Below are 18,135 nucleotides of genomic sequence, written 5' to 3'. Positions count from 1 at the left end.
TGACGGGTGTTCAAGATTTGATGACATTTCGATGAATAAGGAGAAACGTAGGGAAGCAAACGATTCTAGCTAACAACAGGACCTTATATCGTAGGTAAATTAGTCAGGATTCTCCGAGTGTCAGGTCGCTGAGCAAGGAAATTTGATATTGGAAGATGTGGAGGTCACATGCTGTGCACAATTTAAATTGCTAAGTAAAGCTCCACGTCGACAAGCATTACAAACGTCCTTTTCTTCTCTTGGACTATTATGCATCTTTCTTCTATCGTACTGGCCTTGGCTGTTGGGCCACTTGCAGCATTCGCCTCCAATGTCCTTGAAGCAGATGCAAAGACATTTTCCTCGCTGCTCGGAGACACACCTTCATTGGTCGAATTGTAGGTCCTAAGCATCAGATTCGCGTTCGATGCGCTAAACTTTGAGCTTCTCGCTGTACATTAACACAGTTATGCCCCTTGGTGGTGCGTGAATATTTGTCAAGCACCGCGTTGATAAGTGATGACGCTGCTAATACTTTATTTCAGCGGCCACTGCAAGGTAAGCATGTTATGTTTTGCGAAGTGCATACTCTAAGTACTACTCCAGAACTTGGCTCCAATATACGAGCAGCTTGCCGATGCGTTTAGCAGTTCAAAGGTAGTAATCAATGACTTCAGACATATTTGGCTTTTGATGCATCTCGGTTACAATATAGGATAAGGTAAAGATTGTCAAGGTTGATGCGGATGGTGAAGGAAAAGAACTTGGCCAGAAGTACGGCGTTACGGGTTTTCCCAGTGAGTTTAGCTAGGTCACCTTGCAAAATTATAAGCACCCAACTCATATAAGTCAGCTTTGAAGTGGTTCCCCGGAGGAGCCAATTCTGAACCGGAAGAATACGATGGAGGAAGGACCTTGATGCCTTGGGTGATTTGTAGGGTCGCATTTGTGCTCGTTTTCTGCAACCAACGAATCTCACCTTCACCAGTATTGCCCGCAAAAGTGGCCTCAAGTACAAGAAAAAGCCTGAGCCAAAGAAGGCAACTAGGCAGCTTGACCTTACGTCTTTCAAGAAGATCGCGTTGGATCCCACGAAGAATGCACTTGTCGGTGAGTTGGGAGGGACGCTCCGCATCAGCCGGTCCCACAGAGAAATTGTGTAGCTTTCACTGCCTCATGGTGTGGGCATTGTAAGGCCATGAAACCCACTTTGGAGAAGGGTACGTATCTTGTATGTGCATTACCTATCATCCTGACTTTCTTCATTTTAAAGTTGCGAAAAACTTTGAGAACGAGGAGGAATGCATCGTTGCCGACCTCGACGCTGATACCCCTGAAACCAAACCCCTCGCACAAGAATACGGCGTTAGTGGATTCCCTACGATCAAATTCTTCCCCAAGGGTGTTGAACAAACTCCTTTGGCGTACGAGATTGGAAGAAGCGAGGCCGATTTTACCGAGTTCCTCAACAAGCACTGCGGGACCCACCGCGCTGTTGACGGTGGCCTCAACGATGCTGTACGTATCATTCTTGCCACATTTCTACCTTTGCATTCATGTACATGGTGTAGGCTGGGCGCGTCGCTGCGCTGGATATACTCGCTTCACGAATTTACGCTGTCGTCCCGGCCTCGAGATCGCAGATCTACGATGAAGCAGTTGTTCTCAGCAAGGCTCTCGGTTCTTCCGCCGATTATTATCTTCGTGTAATGAAAAAGTTGGTCAACAGCACTGAGGATTACGTTTCGAAAGAAGCCAAGCGGTGAGTGATTAGTGCAAGCTTTTATGTCAGCCTTGCCAATCCAACTTGATCCAGGTTGGCAACTATTCTCGAAAAGAAGACACTCTCTTCGAAGAAGCTTGACGAGATTAAAGTTAAGGCTAATATCCTCGCTGCCTTCCTTGAGCAGGATACTCCGAGGAGGCCGAGGAGGTGCAGCAGCATATCAAGGCGGAGTTGTAAACTGGGTATCTCACAATTGTGTCTATCATCGTAATCTATGCTCTAAAGCTAAACTCCTTTGGCATCGTCCGTTACTTGATGTGCCAAACGTCAGAACAGAACTGTGTGGGTGACACACTCATCTAAGCAACCATGCAGATTCTGTAAACCCACTGACAGGGTGTCTGGATTGGTGATGATTGGAATGCCAGTCTCGGCCACCGCCGTCACCGCACATCGCGGTCAAACCAAATGAGGGATGATACGGGGCCAACGTCTGGTGCTTCGAGAATGCCGACTATATAAGTAACTATTAAAACTGTTAGATGGGATATTCGTTGTTGCAGGTGCCTACTCTCGCTTAGTTGGCCTGTGCATATGAGGCAGCGGTCGTGGCGCGATCAAATCGGTGAAGCCAGGCACGATCGAGTTTGGTGTGTCTAGAGAAGCGATATCACTGAATAATTCGCACAAGAACAGCGTCGACATATATATCCGAGTACATGAAAGGTATAACAAGCAACATGTGGGTAAAGTCTATCTAAATATATATCCCATCCTTGTATAGCCCTTCTAGACCCCGGATGAGTGCAAAGGACTCAGAGAATTTCAATCATGAAAGTGTGACGGGATGCAAAGTCCAGATGGGTGGATACCATGGGGCCTGTCCTACTCAGCGAGTGGAGCAGGCAGTAGTATGCGGGGACAAGGAAGGACTAGGCTCCTTCAGCAAGGTGGGATATGATCTTGCAGGTGCATTCCAAGAAGAGGAAAGGATTAGCAACCTTGTAGAGAGCGTCGTTCAGGCGGTTGCCATCATCGGGGCTCCTCGAAGACGGAATTGGCATGTGCCCGACATTTCGGAAATCAAGGAGATAATTTGAAGCATGCACTTCGTACAATTGAATGTCTATGCGAATCTGTGGAGATACACCAGGAAAAGATAAGACGAGAAGTCAGCGCAGCTTGAATAGGATATACGTACGTAATAACCCCTCAACTTCCAGCGAGTTTCGACGAGAAAGATATCGTTGTTTGGTGTGATATCATCGTAGTCCAGGGGCATGTACGGCAATTGTGTCGATGACCTATGGAATTCATCAAACATTGGCATCCATCTTGAAAGAAATCAAATATACCATGGATGGCGTTTCTCTCTCCATTCAGCACCAAGATGCTGCAAGCTTTTGTACAGCTCGTACGTGATTTCCATTGGCGGACTGCTAGATCGAATTCCCCAATTCCACCTAGGTGGACGGATCTTTGTCCGAGATGCTGTTGCCGAATGAGGCTGGGCGGGTCTGGAATTAAATATGGGTGTCAATTGTCCAGATTGGGCAGGAGGAGTCCCAGTGGAGCTGCCGCGCACGGCCCGCGTGTGAACCCTTCCTCTGGAAGAACGGCTGCGTTCGTATAGTAAGAGAACGTGGTCTGGCTTGATAGGGCGACCATGCTCATCAACTCGTCCATCCCAGACAAGACTACTGTCAAGCAGCTCGAAATGATTCTGTTCATTCTCATCGTTCCAATCGAATTCAGCGTCAATGGGGTCGTCCTCGGATTCTTCCTGACTATTCTCCGCCACGAGGTCATCAACGAAAACACCGGCCCCTGCAGCTTGAGTGTTCAACAGGCCAGAGACACCCGTGGGTATCTGCAGGGATTATCTCAGACGGTGGCCAGGACCGGAAAAATATTTGGTACTTACCACAGTAGTTGCCTTTTCCAGCATCTTCTGCTTCTTCTTGTGCCCGTCCCTTTCTTCCTCGATAGGGGCGACTAAAATGAAAGTGGGGTTAGGATCAGAGTCTTTCTGCACCGTCCATAGCGTACGTTCTCGGCCTGATCGCTTCTGATCTTTAGATATCATATACGCGACTTTGACCGCATTCTCGCCATCCAAATGCAATGCCCCCATCACTTCATCCGCATTCTGAAAGGAAATGTATCATCATAACATCTAGATGTGTTAATGTTGAGGAACTCACCACTCCTATGGCGTCAGCGAGCTCCAGGATAATGGGTTGATCCACTTTGCCTAGACCTTCGACAATTGTTTCATCCTGAGTCTTCGCAATGACCGAACTGATCGTGCCAACCACAGCCGGGGGTGCGAGGTCTGCCACAGTCTTCAACAAATATTTTGGCAAACCACGGTTCGTCCATGGATAAGCCAGTATCTCTGGAACCGTGATACGCTTTAGAGGGTCGACGACAAGCATCCGAGATATCAACCATCTTGGTTCGGGTGATAGCCAGCTAGGAATTTCGTATGCCTTTCATGTGCAAGGTTGAACGATAGCGCCAAGTTTGACAATGACATCCTTACCCCATGCTGAATTTTCTGGTAAAGGGTGGGGGTATGGTCGTCCTCGAATGGCAAACGCCCACACACTAACAAATACAGCATAACGCCAGCACTCCAGACATCAATCTCCGGACCTGGGTAAGGGTGATTGCTAATAACCTGTACGATTAGTGTGGGTTGGTGTTTAACTGAACTGATATTATCTCCTTTCACCTCTGGAGCAGCATAATTGGCACTTCCACACCACGTCCGAAGGAAATCCCCGTCGGTGATAACATTACTGATCCTCGGAAATAAGCGAGATGCCCATGCGCCTCATCGGTCCAGCATTTACCTTAAACCGAAATCGGCTATTTTCACATCATTGGTGTGCTCGTCCAAAAGAACATTTTCGGGCTATTGAAAGCATTACTCGTGAGATGGCGTCCAGAATGCATTCATCAATGTCTGACCTTCAAATCGCGGTGGACAATCCCCAAGGAATGCAAATACGCAATTGCCATCCTGGTATTGGAGGGGCAATCTTAGCGATGGGCGAGAAGTAATGATCCGGGCCTCGTACATTATCTGTTGGAAGAAGCGTCTCGCTTGCTCTTCCGAAATCGAGCGATGTTCTACAATGTACCTAAATAACTCGCCGCCAGCGTACTAAGCATGAAAACCGACAAGGATTTCATCAGTCGAACAATGAAATAAAATACACGTGGCAAAGGGCAATTACCTCAGTGACAAGAATGACTTCTGTAGGCGTCTGACGAGAATGTGCATAAGGCATTAGAATGGATAAAGACACGGAAGAGGACAATTCACATTAATAACTTCATAGCTGAGGCGCGAAATGTGTCAGCGGGGCCGACCACGTTCCGCCTCAAGGGTAATGAAGACTCACAGTTTGATGACGTGCGGATGTTTGACGATCTTAAGGTATTCGATTTCCCGGGCAACGCGAGTCTTGGCTTTTGGGTTCTGGGCATTGACCGTAGCTTTTCGAATACACTTGAGCGCGACTCGCTGACCCGTCAGGGTGTGAATCGCAACTAGATGAATGGATTAGCTTTGCCGGCGTGACTAGGGGGTCGCAAATGCAGAACAGTTAGAAGAGCCTAGACGTACGCTTAACTTTTCCACTGTTGTGGTGGCGATTTGTATTAGATTAGAGAGCAGAAGAGCAGAGCTAACAACAGTCTGAGAACTTACAATGCACCCTCAGCGATATCAGAGACGACGACATACTCCCCTAACTTGCCCCTCATTGGTGAAATCGGCGAAAGACGATGATCGAGATAATGGCAATAGATGGGAATGCCTGTGCCAGGAATTTGGGATCTAGACTCAACCCCAAGCCTGGGGCCTGGAGGCCTCGTTTCGTCTCGAGCACGCCGCTGCTTTAATTCCTCCCACTCGATATGCTAGACCCGCTCGTTCTACAACGCAAAGGGGGATAGCACACACAGAGACGTGTTTGGTCGAGCCGAAGTGGAGTCCTGCTGTCCCATTTGGTTCAGGACTGGTCAGATGACGCGAAACTAGACTCGGGTCGCAATTGTCGGGCACGCGATTCTGTTCGTCCTCCGCTCATATCGTCTCCGCGGACGATGGGAGATAGGCTGCATGCTCACCCGCTGTTACCTTCTGAGACTTCTTCCAGGAGTGGAAGATCGCGGACCACAAATTCGGTGACAACGCGACCTATCACAAGTTACTTCGATCTCAAGTCACAATCTGAAGCTCGTGTCGCAGAGCTTGCTCATTCGAACTCCGGACTGTCCCTTATTAGGGGGGACGGCAGTGACATTAGCGTCCCCACTGCTCAAACGTCTAATGGTGCCCTGGGTGGTGAAGCACTGGAGGTTTCATGGAGGCGCACTACTCAGTCAGAAAAGTCACCACCACAACAACAACCAACTGCGTCTCCTCCATCAGCATATGCTGAAGAAATTCGTTCGGAAACGCCAGCATCACCTGATATCCTAGGTACCCCTTGGCACCATCAAGATGATAACACCATCCTTGCATTATTAAACACTCCTAATGTTATGATCGAGGCGATACGCATTTTGTCCGAAAAGGTGGAGGCTTTAAATAAAAGTTACGGGGAGCTTCAGTCCTTGAAAAATATAGAGGCTGGTCGTGAAGCACGAGCACGAAAACGTGTCAAAAAGATCATGTGGGATCTCCGACCCTCAGAGCGGGATGTGGCACGTCGTGTCCTCGAAAGCATATTCACTGAAGAATCTGGGTTGGACCCTTCAAATTCGAAAGCTGACGGCGACCTTGTGAGTTGTCTATCTATTTTTGGGAGGCCAAGGCAATACCGACTGTTATTCTTCCCTCATTCAGAATATGAGAGTGTCGATATCAGAAGCTATGGAGGCCACCTTTGCCCCATTGGCGCATCGACAGCCCGTTGTGTCATCAGTACACAGCGATGGCTCGCTTCAGTCCTCGTTTCGAGACCCCTCCAGGAACGGGGCACCTTCAATTTACTCTGATAATCTTTCTACGCATATGGCTGAGGACCCCGACCCAAAGGAACGTCAGGTGGTGGGGAAGCAGAAGGGAAATAAGGGTATTTCGCAATGGATGGGAACTTGGTGGACGACTCGTTCTAAGGCCAAGAGCTCTGCCCCCGAGGTTCTTCAGCCAGAGGGCGTAACGCCTAAGCCGGTGCCAGCCGACGTGGGGTCGTATATGTCAGGCACAAGTATACAGGTATCGCCATCGGTTGATCCTACAAATCAAAGACTCGCAGAGCGAGCAGGAGGGCTGATGAACGTTTTTGAGACACCCTTGAGCTCTAGCTCTCCGCCAATGCAGTTAGATGATGCTCTTCATCGGGGCAGGGCACCCTCGGTATCAAGTCGCTTCTCTGGCATCTCGGGTGTTTCATCCACAGCTCAAGCCACCAAACCATTGGTGGTCCCTTTTCTTACCCCACTCAAATCTCCATCCATTCCCAAAGTCACGACGCATGCAGAAGCCCCGCTATCTGATCTAATTAATCCACCATCTCACTTCTCTGTTCCAGACAATATATCGGTAATTTCGACACATTCTGTGCGGACACATCCCCCACATTTACATGCGATATTCAACGCCACCCGAGTCCTTGCAAATGAACTTCCCAGTAGTATATTGGTTAATCAAGCTCAAAACACCTCTCCAGTCGTCTCTCAGCTCGCGCTTCGGCTAGTGAAGAATGCACGGGAAGAGGGGCTGAATATCACTGCCGCCCGACCCCCAAAAAGCATTTCATCATCTCCTGGTCCCTACCTAAATACAACTCTCCTCAGTACTGCTATCTTGAGCCCCAGCAGTGGTCACGGTGCCTCCGCCTCTGAATCATTAGGGAAAGCTTTAGCATCCTCGTCGTCTGCATCTCGCCCACGAGGGCACGGACAGTCCACAGTCAAAGCCAAATTGCCGCCATCAATAACACGCCTTGTTAACTCAGCAGGACTTGGCGGTTCAAATGTGACATCTCGGCCGGGTACAACCAGTTCAGAAGGTACCGCGGAACCGGTCGCGAAGAAATCGAATGGTGCCGAGACCTTGGCATCAAATACTCCGTCTAGCGCCTTGGGCGGACCAGTCATCCAACCCGCGCGACCGGCCGGGACCGTGGAGTTAGAGTCAATCATTCCCCAAATATCTCAACCACCTACGCTGCTCCTTGCCAAGCTTCATGGTTCATCACTTTCATCCCCCAACTTTAGACCTACGTTCCCATACGCCAACGCCTCGGCCACCAGATTTTCTAGCAGAGAACACCCATTGACGGATCGTTATGGCTTCATATATGTATGTTGCTTGCCTTCTACCACATATCAGTGACCATGACCAATGTCTCTTAACACCAATAGGATCTTAGTCAATATGACGTAAATCTTTTAATAAGAGCGAAAGAAGCGAGCAGCACGGCCCCTGCAAGCCTAACCGGTGTCAAGATACCAGACAAGGAAACTGACGATGCTACCTGGCAATCGGATGACAGCTCTAGATTATCATCACGTACCTCTATATTAATTGTCCGCGGCCATTGTGAGATTTGTGGCGGGTCCGCATTACACGATAAGAGAGATCACAAAGCCAAGGATATCACGCAAGCAACGTCCGAGAACAACCAGAAGCCAATCAAAACTCCCAAAGCTGCTGTTGCTGCTGAGACTGGTGACGATGCTGCAGGATCAACACCAACGGCAGACGTTCCAAGAAAGCAGGGTCGAAAGCGTTCTGTGACTGTAACTTCCACGTTGGCACTCTCACCTTCAAAACCTATAGTTTCGTCTCAACCGCTTTCCTCATCTGATGCATCTATCTCAGTTCCTCCTTTAAAGCCTTCGCAGGATGGTTCAGCTCCCCCGACAGACACACCTACACATGCTTGCGGAAGCACTGTTGCATTACTTATTTCTCGACTTACTGAACTTCATGACAAGCAACAGGCTGCTCAAAAAACTGAGTGGGACACATTTCTTAAAAAGAGGAAACGAACTGCGAAAGGGAACCTATTAAGTTCTGGAGCAGCAGTACTTTTCGGCGCGTCACCTTCGGAACTCGGTGATGAAGAACTGCTGCCTTCGGAAGGTCTTATCGGCGTCGCTCAGATGGGCCTTTCAGCCAACAAGGAAGAATGGAAGGAGTTTTCTAGGTTGGTTCGGGGGGGCGTACCTCTAGTCTACCGTGCAAAGATCTGGTCAGAGTGCAGCGGCGCTCTGGAGATCGCGGAACCCGGCGTTTTTCAGGAATTGCTTTCCACTCGTGGGAGTGAAATACCGCATCCCACTTTAGTCGAGATAGACAAAGATGTGCGGCGAACGAGTATGTGAATGTCGTTTGTTAGAATTCAGCTGTTGAAACGCATCACTATCAACAGTGCCGACAAACATTTTCTTCGGTGGTGATGGTGTGGGTGTAAATAAATTGCGTCGAGTACTGCAGGCTTACAGTTGGCATGTTCCCATCACCTCATTGATTTTCGCAATCTGAGGAATCATCCTATAGGCGCAATCCGGACGTGGGTTACTGCCAAGGAATGAACCTCATTGCTTCCACTCTGCTTCTTGTTCATGCAGATGAGGAGCTTGCGTTTTGGGTGCTTGCGGCGATCATCGAAAAGCTGTTGCCACAAGACTTCTTCGGACAATCACTCTTAGTTTCTAGAGCCTGCCCGCTCGTTCTTTTGGATTATGTTCAGGAGCTCCAGCCAAAGCTCTATACTCACCTACAGCAGCTAGGTGTTGATCTCGGAGCCATATGTTTTTCGTGGTTCTTATCGCTTTTCACTGATTGCCTCCCGGTCGAGGTAAGCCTTTGTTTGCCGGCCGTAACTGGATTTAAGTTTTCTCAGTAGACTCTGTTTCGAGTGTGGGACGTTTTCTTTGTAGAAGGAATGGACGTATTGTTTCGAGTCGCAATTGCCATTATTCGCATCAACGAAACTCAGCTCTTAGCTTGTGACTCGATTTCATCGCTGTATATCCAGTTAGAAAGTATCACGACACGGATGTGGCACCCAGACAAACTGCTCAAAGTAGGTCTGTTTGTACTGCGCTGTAGCGTACGGATTTGCTGACAGCTTTGCCAGGTCGAGTCCGAACTCAAACCGTACATTCCCCACAATGAGCTTGTAAAGCGTCGTGAAGCGCACGTTGGGGCCCTCAGAGAGCTCCTTTAAATCAATTTACATCACTTTCTGTTTAATACCTCCACATACTGATTCATCATATTCGCCAGCTTCAGCAGTGCTGAAGCCATTTCACCATGCAACAGTTGCATCATGTATGTCTCCTGTAATATGTCACTGCCATAATCCAATTCAACATATGCATTGATAGAAGCATGCCAATCATCTACTTAGATCAATATCCCAAACATCCGAAAGTCTTTCCTGTCAGGTCAAAATCGGGTCACAACAGTGCATAAGGCCCAGCACAACAAAAGGAAGCAAGGTAGCATCCAAAACGGTCATACAGGCTTGAGAATAAAGATAACAGACATCGTAATAAAGACGAGAATGTCCACTGGCGATCAAAGGAAACAAAAACGAAAACATCCCCAGATGAAGCCCTTGGCTCTGAAGGAACATAGGACTCAATGTCGATGTCTGTTCGACTCCATGTCATGCACACTTGATGGTCTTGAGCCGAATGCAGAGAGGCTGGGGCGTGGAATGGACACTCCAGGTACCCGAGAGGAGAGGGATGATTGAACTGACTGAGAGGGAGGGTGCACAGAAGGATGATCCCCCCCGCTGCTGTGACTACGCGAGCGCGAATGATCACGGGTGGGGGGGCTAGCATCATCCGTGTCGTATACTGAGGCTGATTCTGCGCTCTGGGTTTCGTGGAACACGATCTACGCAAAATTCTGTCAAAAAAACTAATAGGTTGATCCTGATTCAAGCTTACCTGACCAAGGGTTTCACGGCGGAAATGCCCTATGGCCCCGTTGTGTTCCACTGTCACCCCTCGGTTGTGCCTTGGGACGCTGCCCGTAGATGTGATCCTCTGCCAGTCCCCTACTGCGGCAGGTGGCTCAGATTCAAGATTTACCAAATTACTTGAATGGCCGTTGCCCCCGTCTCGCGAAAGGTTCAGAAGCAACAGACGACTATAATCCTCCAGACCAGGAGGCATCTGATAGCCCAATGGCGAGCTAGAGAATGAATGGGAGTGACTGCTCATAGATGCCACACTGCCTTCCCGTGGAGGCTGAAGAACGACAGAAGGTAGAGGCGCAGGTTCATCGAGAACATCAAAGTCTAAAGGAGCGCGTTCAGGTGTTGGTATTTGAGGGGACGGAGGGTATGTACGGTGTATCGCTGATCCTGAGCCTGAGCCTGGAAGCTGTATTGAGGATAATGGAGATAAAGGACGTATGGGTTTCAAGTGAGGCACAAGAAGATGATTATTGCTATCTTGTGCAAGCACTTGGGGTTGGGTGTGCGGTTCCGGGGTTGTAGGGATAGGCTCCTCGAATGCGTCATGAAAAATTGTTTGACCCGATGCTGCAGACCCCCCTACAGAGTAGCCAGAGATGGGTCGATCAGCCGCCGAGTGTCCGGTGTAAGGTGAACTGGCAGGAGATCCCATTCTAGATTGCCGCATACGGAAGAAAGCATGTACGTGTCCATGAGTATCGGGGGGGCTTGGGAACGCCTCTGACATCGGAGTAGGGGGGCTTTCGTCGGTGCTATCGTGCGTCGGTACGTTCTCAGGCGCGACGGGGACATACTGACTCTTCTCACTTGTTTGCGAGGGATGATCAGAAAGAGGGATAGAATACGATTTGGCTGACTTCCGAGAACTCCCATTCGACCCTCTTTCCGATGGTGGTCTAGTGGAAAAACGTTGGCTGAGGGTCGACAACCAACCCGAATTGCGACCTTGGAAGTAGCTCTCCAAAACGCCCACCAATGCACGAAAAGAGCGTGTGCTGTACAATCCATTGTTTTCTGAGTTGCTATTCCGTCCGTTATCGAGAAGAGTCTCGCGCTCGGCAGCACGATCATGGCCGAATACGGGACTAGTGGGGCTTGTCGATATTGGGGGCGACGGAGGGTGTGCTGGGAGGTCGCCCACGTCTTCCAAAGCTAAGGTCTGATACATTGAGCGTTCGCCTGATCGTGCTTCAACGGAGAAAGGCAGCTCTTCCCCATAATCTGTGCTATGGCTGTCACGACTAGTGGAAGTCACCGTAGGTACCGCGCGTCGTGCTGTCCCGGTAACGACACCAATTGTGGCACTTTCAACTGATTGTGCGATGGAATCCCTTGCGAAAGGTGATGATGGCACTGGAAACGATGGGCTGCGAGGTGACAAGTGCGCATCGGGAGAAGCTCCAGCCTGTTCCGGGGTTGCGCTGGTCACAAACTCCCAATCTTCGTCTCCCACATGGCCGTCTTCACCAAGCCCAGCTGAACGTGCAATCATACGGCGGGCCCTTCGCCTCCGCCAGAAGACAAAGCAGCACATTCCCAACACCAGTAAAATCACAGTCCCGCCAACTAGACCGGCAATGAGGCCAATCTTTCCCCCGGAAAACCTGCTTGGACGTGATGAACCAGAGCTGGTGGAGGAAGGGGGAGGAGCAGACGACGACAAAGCCAGTGATGAGGCTTCTGAGGTGGATGACTCTGAGGTAGTTAGTGATGTAGGAAATGTAGAAAAGGCGGAAGATATAGAAGACGACGATAAAACCGAAGGAGACGTGAAGGATGACACTGTTGTCGTAGGAAGGGTGGGCGTGGTGAACGAGGCGCTGCTCGACACTTCTGTGCTCGTTGGGGTCGGTGATGACGCGGATGGGGCGGGCGATGAATAACCACCCCAAACCCATGATCCATCGGTTGGAAGCGGAATCTTCAAACAATAAAAAACAGCTAAACGTCAAACGATTCACTTATTGCAATGAACATACCGATGGACCGTAGTATGTCAATGGCAACTGCACAATGGTCAGAGACACCTATTGTATGGAATGAATCCAAGTAGACCAGAACACGAATAGTGAGCCATCGTACCGAGTATCCGCCGGTCTGCAGAGGTATGGTGACGGTTGCATAACTCATCCATGTCGGGAGAATGAGACGTTGCGATGTGGAAGTCATTTCTATTTTATTGGAATTTTGATTCTAACCAGTCGGTTTTCTCTAAGAGAGTGGCGTTCCTTGTAAGGCGTCGGGTCGTAAATGGTCGTAGCTTCTTGTGAGATTGGAACTAAAGATTTCTGGGTGAGGGCTGCTATCACAGAAATGTGGCCGACCTCTTACCGTTTTATAGTATAGGGCGTAAAATTCAAGCAAGGGTATCAATACGGCGAAACACCAACGACGAACACTGGGGACGAAGCAGGCGTTGAACACCGTGGCAAAGGGGCACAAACAAGCCCCAACATAAATGGGACGTGATCCAGTCCCGTGACAACAAGTGGAGAATTGGATTTGCGATCTAATTGAAGAAACCCAGGAACGACTGATATGTAACACGTAAACAACTTGACGACCGTCTCCTGGCCAAATGACTGACCAAGTAGATTCGGCCAGCTCCGGCAATTCAATTGCCGCGATGCATCACGTGTGTAGAAGCGCGCTCCCCCGGGATGGCATTTACCGCGTGCGCACCGCCGCACTTGATTGTCCACACTCACCAACCACGATATGCCTGCTCCAGTCAAAAAAAAGCGTCATACTAAGAAGCGTGTAAAGGAAGATGTTTCCGAGAGCCCTCATTTGCGGCACCCAAAGCCTAAAACTGGTCCGGAGGCTGAGCTTGCTTTGGAGAGAACTATCTCCCGAATCCTGTTGCATCGATTCGAATATGATATTGCGCGTCTGTTCTCGACGGTGCGTACTGAACCCCAAGTCGCTACTATTTAATTTATCTGCCTGATCTCTAGCATATACACTGCGTCGCGCTCACCGAGCTACCGCGTCTTATCCAATCTGCTCTGATCATCGCTACACCTGGCTGGATAGCATTGAATGCGAATTCGGATGATGTAAAAGACTGTTAGCTATTTGCTTCATAACCCTCCGATTCACTTTCTTATATCAACGTTAGTCTTCCGAGGGGCCCTGGCACTTGATCTCCGTCAAGCGGGTGAACGTGTTGCAACAAAGAGTGTGCTGTGGTCATACACCGCCATTCGTCACTTTGTGAGTGGCGGGCGCTAACGCATCGCTGCCTTCGTTTTGCCGTACTTACAACCATACCCCTATCTTCCCGTAAGGCTGTCTCTCACGAAGTACCCTTATGTGGTCAACGAGGCCTTCACTCTCATTTACTACTTCCTTTCCACGATCACATGCGCGTACACCTCAAGACTCTCGAGCGTGGAGGGGCTCCAGTGCTCTCCAAACCATACCATTTAAGCTCGACTACCAGCGGGCTGAAGTCTCTCGAAACCTATTGCACTTCTCGTGTCAAGAGCACCCCGCCTGGAAAGTTACCGAAAGGGTGGCTTAACTGGAAGGTCAAAATTAAAGAAGGGTATGATCGCATGGTTGAGACGCTTTGGGAGGTGGCTCAAGAGTTTGACGTACGAGGTATGTAAATTGCCACAATCTGGGCTGTGCGTGTGATGCCGACCGTCAAACTCGAAAGGATATGGCCTAGTCCTGCGAGAGAAGCTTACTGACAAGTGGTGCTGTCTCGGATGTCTCGGAACGGTTTGTTTGCATACAAAGCCCCTTTCATAATGTTCATGACTGAATATGATCCAGGTTTGCGAGCCAAGCGTCAGATCTTGTGATCAACACAAGTCCTCAGCCGCTGGAAAAGGGAAGGAAAGAGAGTGGGATGGTCGTGGTGCCGGAGTAATCGGCTGGGAGACTGAAAACGAGGAAGACTCTTGGAAGACGGACCTCGATTTTGGTGGCCTGCCGATAGACGAGCTAGACACGCACCGAGATGAATCTGACGATATTGAAAATATTGAAGGTGCCATGAGTGTAGGTGAGCTCATGGAGTGGCGCTATATTAAGGCCGAGCGCGAAAAGGAGAAGGCATGCCTGACCTTACGTGTTTGACTGTCTCGCGCCACTTATCTCACGTATTCACGCTAGGGAAATGCTGCATTCAAGCGAGGTGATTATCGGATCGCTGTTGAACATTACGAGAAAGCACATAGCATTGAGGCGGAAATTCCTCATTACCAGCTTAACCTTGCAGCCGCGCATCTGAAACTTGGAAAGTCAGTAGTACTGATGCTGTTCCTTCCATGATCACTGAATCCCGCCCTTCCAGCTGGATGCAGGCCGAGAAAGCGTGTGGTGTCGCGCTTAGACAGCAGAAGAGCACCAAGGCATACTGGAGACGCGCAAGAGCTCGCAAAATGATGGGTCGACTCGCAGAATCTGAAGAAGGTGAACGCCGTCATTCCCTTACAATCTAAATCGTTCTGCTCACCGCACCTCAAGACTTGAGATCGATACTCGTCCTTCAGCCGTCAAATGAGGAAGCACTCATAGAGCTTGCGTCAATGATGCGTACGAGTACACCCCCTCCAAATGAAGGGGGCTCATCTCGAGGTAATCTGCTCTCTCCTCGCGCTACAGCATCATCTCCGGCCTCATCCTCGCACTCTCATCGTCTGTCTCCAACATCCTCCAAATCATACACTGGTGTTAAGCAACCTGATAAGCTAAATGATCGCCCGATACCATTCGAAATTTGTGACACTGATCGTGTTAAGCTGAAGATTCAGTGTCTGCCGCTTACAATAAATATCGATCCTGCGGTTGGCCAAGAAACGTTCTCATACCCAAGTTGGGACCGCTATCAATTGAAGACAGTTTGACATATCTCTCCTTCTGTCCTATATTGCACCTTTTTTGTGTTTGTTCTTTGTAACATGCCGAAGTCTTGAATGACAGGCTTTGGTTTGTAGATACCACGCCCCTAACCACGAGTCGTTGCCAACGAAAGGTCGAACGATGGTACAACCAGGAGTCTTTGGACGAAAAATACTGAGATCTTCGCACGCTATCGATCCCGTTTGAAGTCTTTCGCTTCCGCTTCCAGCCGTTGCTTCTCGGCTTCAGCAAGCATCTCTTTCTGAGCATCAGCGATGACACGGCGTTTGTTGAAGTGTTCAATCTACATAAGAAGTGGCGTGGTGATGCGGGTTGTGAGCATGAGTGGAATGTGAACTACAACTGTTGCTCAGCTAGATCGTGGTAAGTGCGCACCCAACTTTTCGCGCATGACTTCTCGAATGCCTTCTTTTCTACCTTGCACATCTTTCTTGAAACCTCCTCCCCAGGAGTGACTATTCCGAGCCCGTCAAGGCATGCGAAATAGGCGTCGCGGGCATCCCAACACTTTTGTCGTTCCTCGCGGGAGCTCATGTTGGAGCCGCAAGATTACGTTAGCACAAACCTGCCAGGATTTCAAGTCGAGATCTTGGAGAAGTACCAGAACCAACAGACCTTGGGAGACTGCACTAAATCGCTAGCGTTATGGGAAGTGGCTTCGGGAATTGTCCTTTTTGGGTGACATATGTGGCGGTGTAATGGTACCTTCTCACAGAACCATGGCTTCGCCTCCTCTTTCCTTCCGGGTGCGATCCATTGGCCCTCCCTTGACTGGTTCATTGGATCAGCAGTCGGTCAAAGCAAGAATCGGGAAATTCTCGCTCGTGCGGAGCTCGGCAGGATCACATGTGTCAATAGATATTGCAACCCCGAACTTATGGACACATACGTCCCGCGGAGTGATTCCGCACTTGACGAGGGATCAAGTTTCGAGACTATTATTCATTAAAGGAATACACATTTCCTTTGAATCCTAGTATGAAACCCCGTTCTGAGAGAATGAGATGCCTTGTCCCTCAAGACGACTCGTTTACTTCAGCTTAGAGCATCTCACACCGGTTCCCACCTTGCAACCCGGCGATTATCCTCTGCATGAATTCCATGGGTTCCCACAGACGAATCATATATTATCGCTAGGGTTGCGTGACACGAACGACCCAAGGACGCTCAAAGGAAACGGAAATGATTTCGTGATAGTTCAGACTATCAGAGGATCCCGCAAGGTGAGGGTTCTGATTGAAGGAGGCAATTTAGCGTTGAATATCTTGAATGAAACCAGGTCACTCCCGCCACTTTTACCTCCTTCGCTCGGACACTCAAACCCGACATACTCTTCGCTCTCCCAGACATCCCGTACACGCAACCCCCGTACTCCCAAAAACGTGTTACAAAGTCGATTGAGCGGACCCAGCGCTGGCTGACTAATACTCTCATATCTCAGCATACTGCTGGCGCGGACACAAAGGTAATACCTGCCATATTTGGGCATTTACTTGGGGGCGCGGCCCATGATGCCAGATCCGCTTTCTCGGCGGGTTTGCTGGAGCCATTTGATAGCAAGACAGCCCCTTCGCTTCCTCATTTGAACAACCTTGACGAGGCTTTGGATGGATACGTTCTGGACCTCATCCCTATACGGCTCTCGCTAGGCGAATTTGGCCCTGGGGTAGCACCGCCGCACCCTGGTTCCGAATCATCATCGACTGGGACGCCAGACCTTCCCCTTAACATTCCAAATCGGTCGCAATATACTACATTGCTTCTATCATCTCTTGACCCCTTGCCATCATCAAAACCACGATTGATAACAGGAGTAACGGCACCGCACGATATACTGCACCACATAGTTCGGACCGGGATTGATCTATTCGATAGTGCCTGGGTTCAGCACGCGGCAGATTGGGGTATAGCGCTCGATTTCACGTTCCCGGCTACCAAAGGTTCAACCGCTACAAAGGCAATTGGGCACAACCTTTATGATGAGAAATATGCATTAGATTTTTCCCGATTCGCCAATGACCTGAAGGGTGCTACAGAATTGAAGGACGACGGTGTCCTAGAAGATCCACAATTGCTGAGGACATGTCCATGTGCTGCCTGCTCTCCATCTCTGGTAGACCCTGCAGCCGTCACTGTTGATCAACGTCTCCCTGGATCGGAACCGTCATCCGTCGAATTTTCGGGAAGCAAGACCCACGCTCCGCCTTTTACTCGCGCGTACCTCCACCATCTCTTACACACTCACGAAATGTCTGCACATACCCTCCTTGCGCTACATAATCTATCAGTTCTGGACTTGTTCTTCGTTGGGATTCGAGATGTACTTGGGGAGGACGAGACGATTGGGGATAGGTTCATCGCCGAGGTGGAACGTTTTAAAGAGATATATGACGAAGAAGGATGGTACGGTCCGAACGGAATTCTGGAGGCAGGGAGGACCGCATGGCGCAATGTGGACTTGGCAAGGGGAAAGGGGAGATTCAAGAGGGAGCGAACAGCTGGAGGCCAAGCGCAACAAGCAGCCGAAGTAGCGGATACCGAAGCCACCTAGACCCGCGTTTGAGTTTCAACTGTGTTCCGACGGACTTG

At 49.6% G+C, this 18,135-nt stretch overlaps 7 protein-coding genes across 7 annotated transcripts; 4 read left to right on the top strand and 3 right to left on the bottom strand.

Annotated features, from left to right (window-relative positions):
- Positions 1 to 249: 249 nt before the first annotated feature.
- Positions 250 to 1,976, top strand: EI90DRAFT_3117031 (protein disulfide isomerase; the record flags this gene model as incomplete). The annotated part of the gene is made up of 11 exons (XM_039062946.1): positions 250 to 377; positions 447 to 461; positions 525 to 537; positions 586 to 636; positions 695 to 776; positions 833 to 906; positions 993 to 1,089; positions 1,143 to 1,199; positions 1,253 to 1,497; positions 1,551 to 1,741; positions 1,796 to 1,976. 11 exons carry the CDS (start codon positions 250 to 252, stop codon positions 1,974 to 1,976), a joined length of 1,134 nt encoding a protein of 377 aa, XP_038921858.1.
- Positions 1,977 to 2,637: 661 nt separating this feature from the next.
- Positions 2,638 to 5,482, bottom strand: EI90DRAFT_2906885 (kinase-like domain-containing protein; the record flags this gene model as incomplete). Its single annotated transcript, XM_039054266.1, has 16 exons — positions 2,638 to 2,841; positions 2,907 to 3,009; positions 3,061 to 3,212; positions 3,348 to 3,532; positions 3,608 to 3,854; positions 3,910 to 4,197; positions 4,251 to 4,388; positions 4,443 to 4,509; positions 4,564 to 4,625; positions 4,682 to 4,733; positions 4,792 to 4,877; positions 4,951 to 4,980; positions 5,040 to 5,055; positions 5,119 to 5,266; positions 5,343 to 5,356; positions 5,427 to 5,482. 16 exons carry the CDS (start codon positions 5,480 to 5,482, stop codon positions 2,638 to 2,640), a joined length of 1,848 nt encoding a protein of 615 aa, XP_038921857.1.
- A 102-nt stretch (positions 5,483 to 5,584) lies between these two features.
- EI90DRAFT_2966326 (rab-GTPase-TBC domain-containing protein) lies at positions 5,585 to 10,070 on the top strand. Its single transcript, XM_039055563.1, has 7 exons — positions 5,585 to 6,505; positions 6,570 to 8,030; positions 8,093 to 9,050; positions 9,106 to 9,181; positions 9,234 to 9,534; positions 9,583 to 9,762; positions 9,817 to 10,070. Exons 1-7 carry the CDS (start codon positions 5,825 to 5,827, stop codon positions 9,904 to 9,906), a joined length of 3,747 nt encoding a protein of 1,248 aa, XP_038921856.1. The 5' UTR covers positions 5,585 to 5,824; the 3' UTR covers positions 9,907 to 10,070.
- On the bottom strand, positions 9,991 to 13,141 carry EI90DRAFT_2070672 (uncharacterized protein). The gene is made up of 4 exons (XM_039052516.1): positions 13,003 to 13,141; positions 12,754 to 12,949; positions 12,651 to 12,698; positions 9,991 to 12,592 (listed from the first exon to the last, which is right to left on the bottom strand). Exons 2-4 carry the CDS (start codon positions 12,838 to 12,840, stop codon positions 10,139 to 10,141), a joined length of 2,589 nt encoding a protein of 862 aa, XP_038921855.1. The 5' UTR covers positions 12,841 to 12,949; positions 13,003 to 13,141; the 3' UTR covers positions 9,991 to 10,138.
- A 153-nt stretch (positions 13,142 to 13,294) lies between these two features.
- EI90DRAFT_3035761 (uncharacterized protein) lies at positions 13,295 to 15,650 on the top strand. The gene is made up of 9 exons (XM_039058648.1): positions 13,295 to 13,575; positions 13,629 to 13,740; positions 13,793 to 13,887; positions 13,962 to 14,277; positions 14,336 to 14,400; positions 14,455 to 14,736; positions 14,797 to 14,924; positions 14,978 to 15,096; positions 15,151 to 15,650. The coding sequence occupies exons 1-9, from the start codon at positions 13,390 to 13,392 to the stop codon at positions 15,528 to 15,530; spliced, it is 1,683 nt and encodes a 560-aa protein (XP_038921854.1). The 5' UTR covers positions 13,295 to 13,389; the 3' UTR covers positions 15,531 to 15,650.
- A 65-nt stretch (positions 15,651 to 15,715) lies between these two features.
- On the bottom strand, positions 15,716 to 16,080 carry EI90DRAFT_3117026 (uncharacterized protein; the record flags this gene model as incomplete). The annotated part of the gene is made up of 2 exons (XM_039062945.1): positions 15,716 to 15,829; positions 15,922 to 16,080. The coding sequence occupies 2 exons, from the start codon at positions 16,078 to 16,080 to the stop codon at positions 15,716 to 15,718; spliced, it is 273 nt and encodes a 90-aa protein (XP_038921853.1).
- Positions 16,081 to 16,173: 93 nt separating this feature from the next.
- On the top strand, positions 16,174 to 18,105 carry EI90DRAFT_2070802 (tRNA-guanine(15) transglycosylase-like protein). Its single transcript, XM_039052517.1, has 2 exons — positions 16,174 to 16,769; positions 16,826 to 18,105. The coding sequence occupies exons 1-2, from the start codon at positions 16,551 to 16,553 to the stop codon at positions 18,095 to 18,097; spliced, it is 1,491 nt and encodes a 496-aa protein (XP_038921852.1). The 5' UTR covers positions 16,174 to 16,550; the 3' UTR covers positions 18,098 to 18,105.
- Positions 18,106 to 18,135: the final 30 nt, after the last annotated feature.

This window comes from Cantharellus anzutake, assembly GCF_015039405.1.
Source record: "Cantharellus anzutake strain C23 chromosome Unknown EI90scaffold_5, whole genome shotgun sequence".
Lineage (NCBI taxonomy): Eukaryota > Fungi > Basidiomycota > Agaricomycetes > Cantharellales > Hydnaceae > Cantharellus > Cantharellus anzutake.
Note: the sequence above shows the minus strand (reverse complement) of the source record. Positions and strands in the feature narration are given on the sequence as shown.

Bases quoted from the DNA above. Each gene is read 5' to 3' on its own strand.
- EI90DRAFT_2966326 (XM_039055563.1), top strand. From the start codon at position 5,825: ATGGGAGATAGGCTGCATGCTCACCCGCTGTTACCTTCTGAGACTTCT. The intron at 9,182-9,233 runs GCATGTTCCCAT...ATCATCCTATAG, and splicing joins GTACTGCAGGCTTACAGTTG to GCGCAATCCGGACGTGGGTT. The intron at 9,535-9,582 runs GTAAGCCTTTGT...TTTTCTCAGTAG, and splicing joins CTGATTGCCTCCCGGTCGAG to ACTCTGTTTCGAGTGTGGGA.
- EI90DRAFT_3035761 (XM_039058648.1), top strand. From the start codon at position 13,390: ATGCCTGCTCCAGTCAAAAAAAAGCGTCATACTAAGAAGCGTGTAAAG. The intron at 14,737-14,796 runs GCATGCCTGACC...TATTCACGCTAG, and splicing joins CCGAGCGCGAAAAGGAGAAG to GGAAATGCTGCATTCAAGCG. The intron at 15,097-15,150 runs GTGAACGCCGTC...CCGCACCTCAAG, and splicing joins ACTCGCAGAATCTGAAGAAG to ACTTGAGATCGATACTCGTC.
- EI90DRAFT_2070802 (XM_039052517.1), top strand. From the start codon at position 16,551: ATGCCTTGTCCCTCAAGACGACTCGTTTACTTCAGCTTAGAGCATCTC. The intron at 16,770-16,825 runs GTGAGGGTTCTG...GAATGAAACCAG, and splicing joins CTATCAGAGGATCCCGCAAG to GTCACTCCCGCCACTTTTAC.
- EI90DRAFT_2070672 (XM_039052516.1), bottom strand. From the start codon at position 12,840: ATGACTTCCACATCGCAACGTCTCATTCTCCCGACATGGATGAGTTAT. The intron at 12,699-12,753 runs GTACGATGGCTC...TCCATACAATAG, and splicing joins TGCAGACCGGCGGATACTCG to GTGTCTCTGACCATTGTGCA. The intron at 12,593-12,650 runs GTATGTTCATTG...TATTGTTTGAAG, and splicing joins TGACATACTACGGTCCATCG to ATTCCGCTTCCAACCGATGG.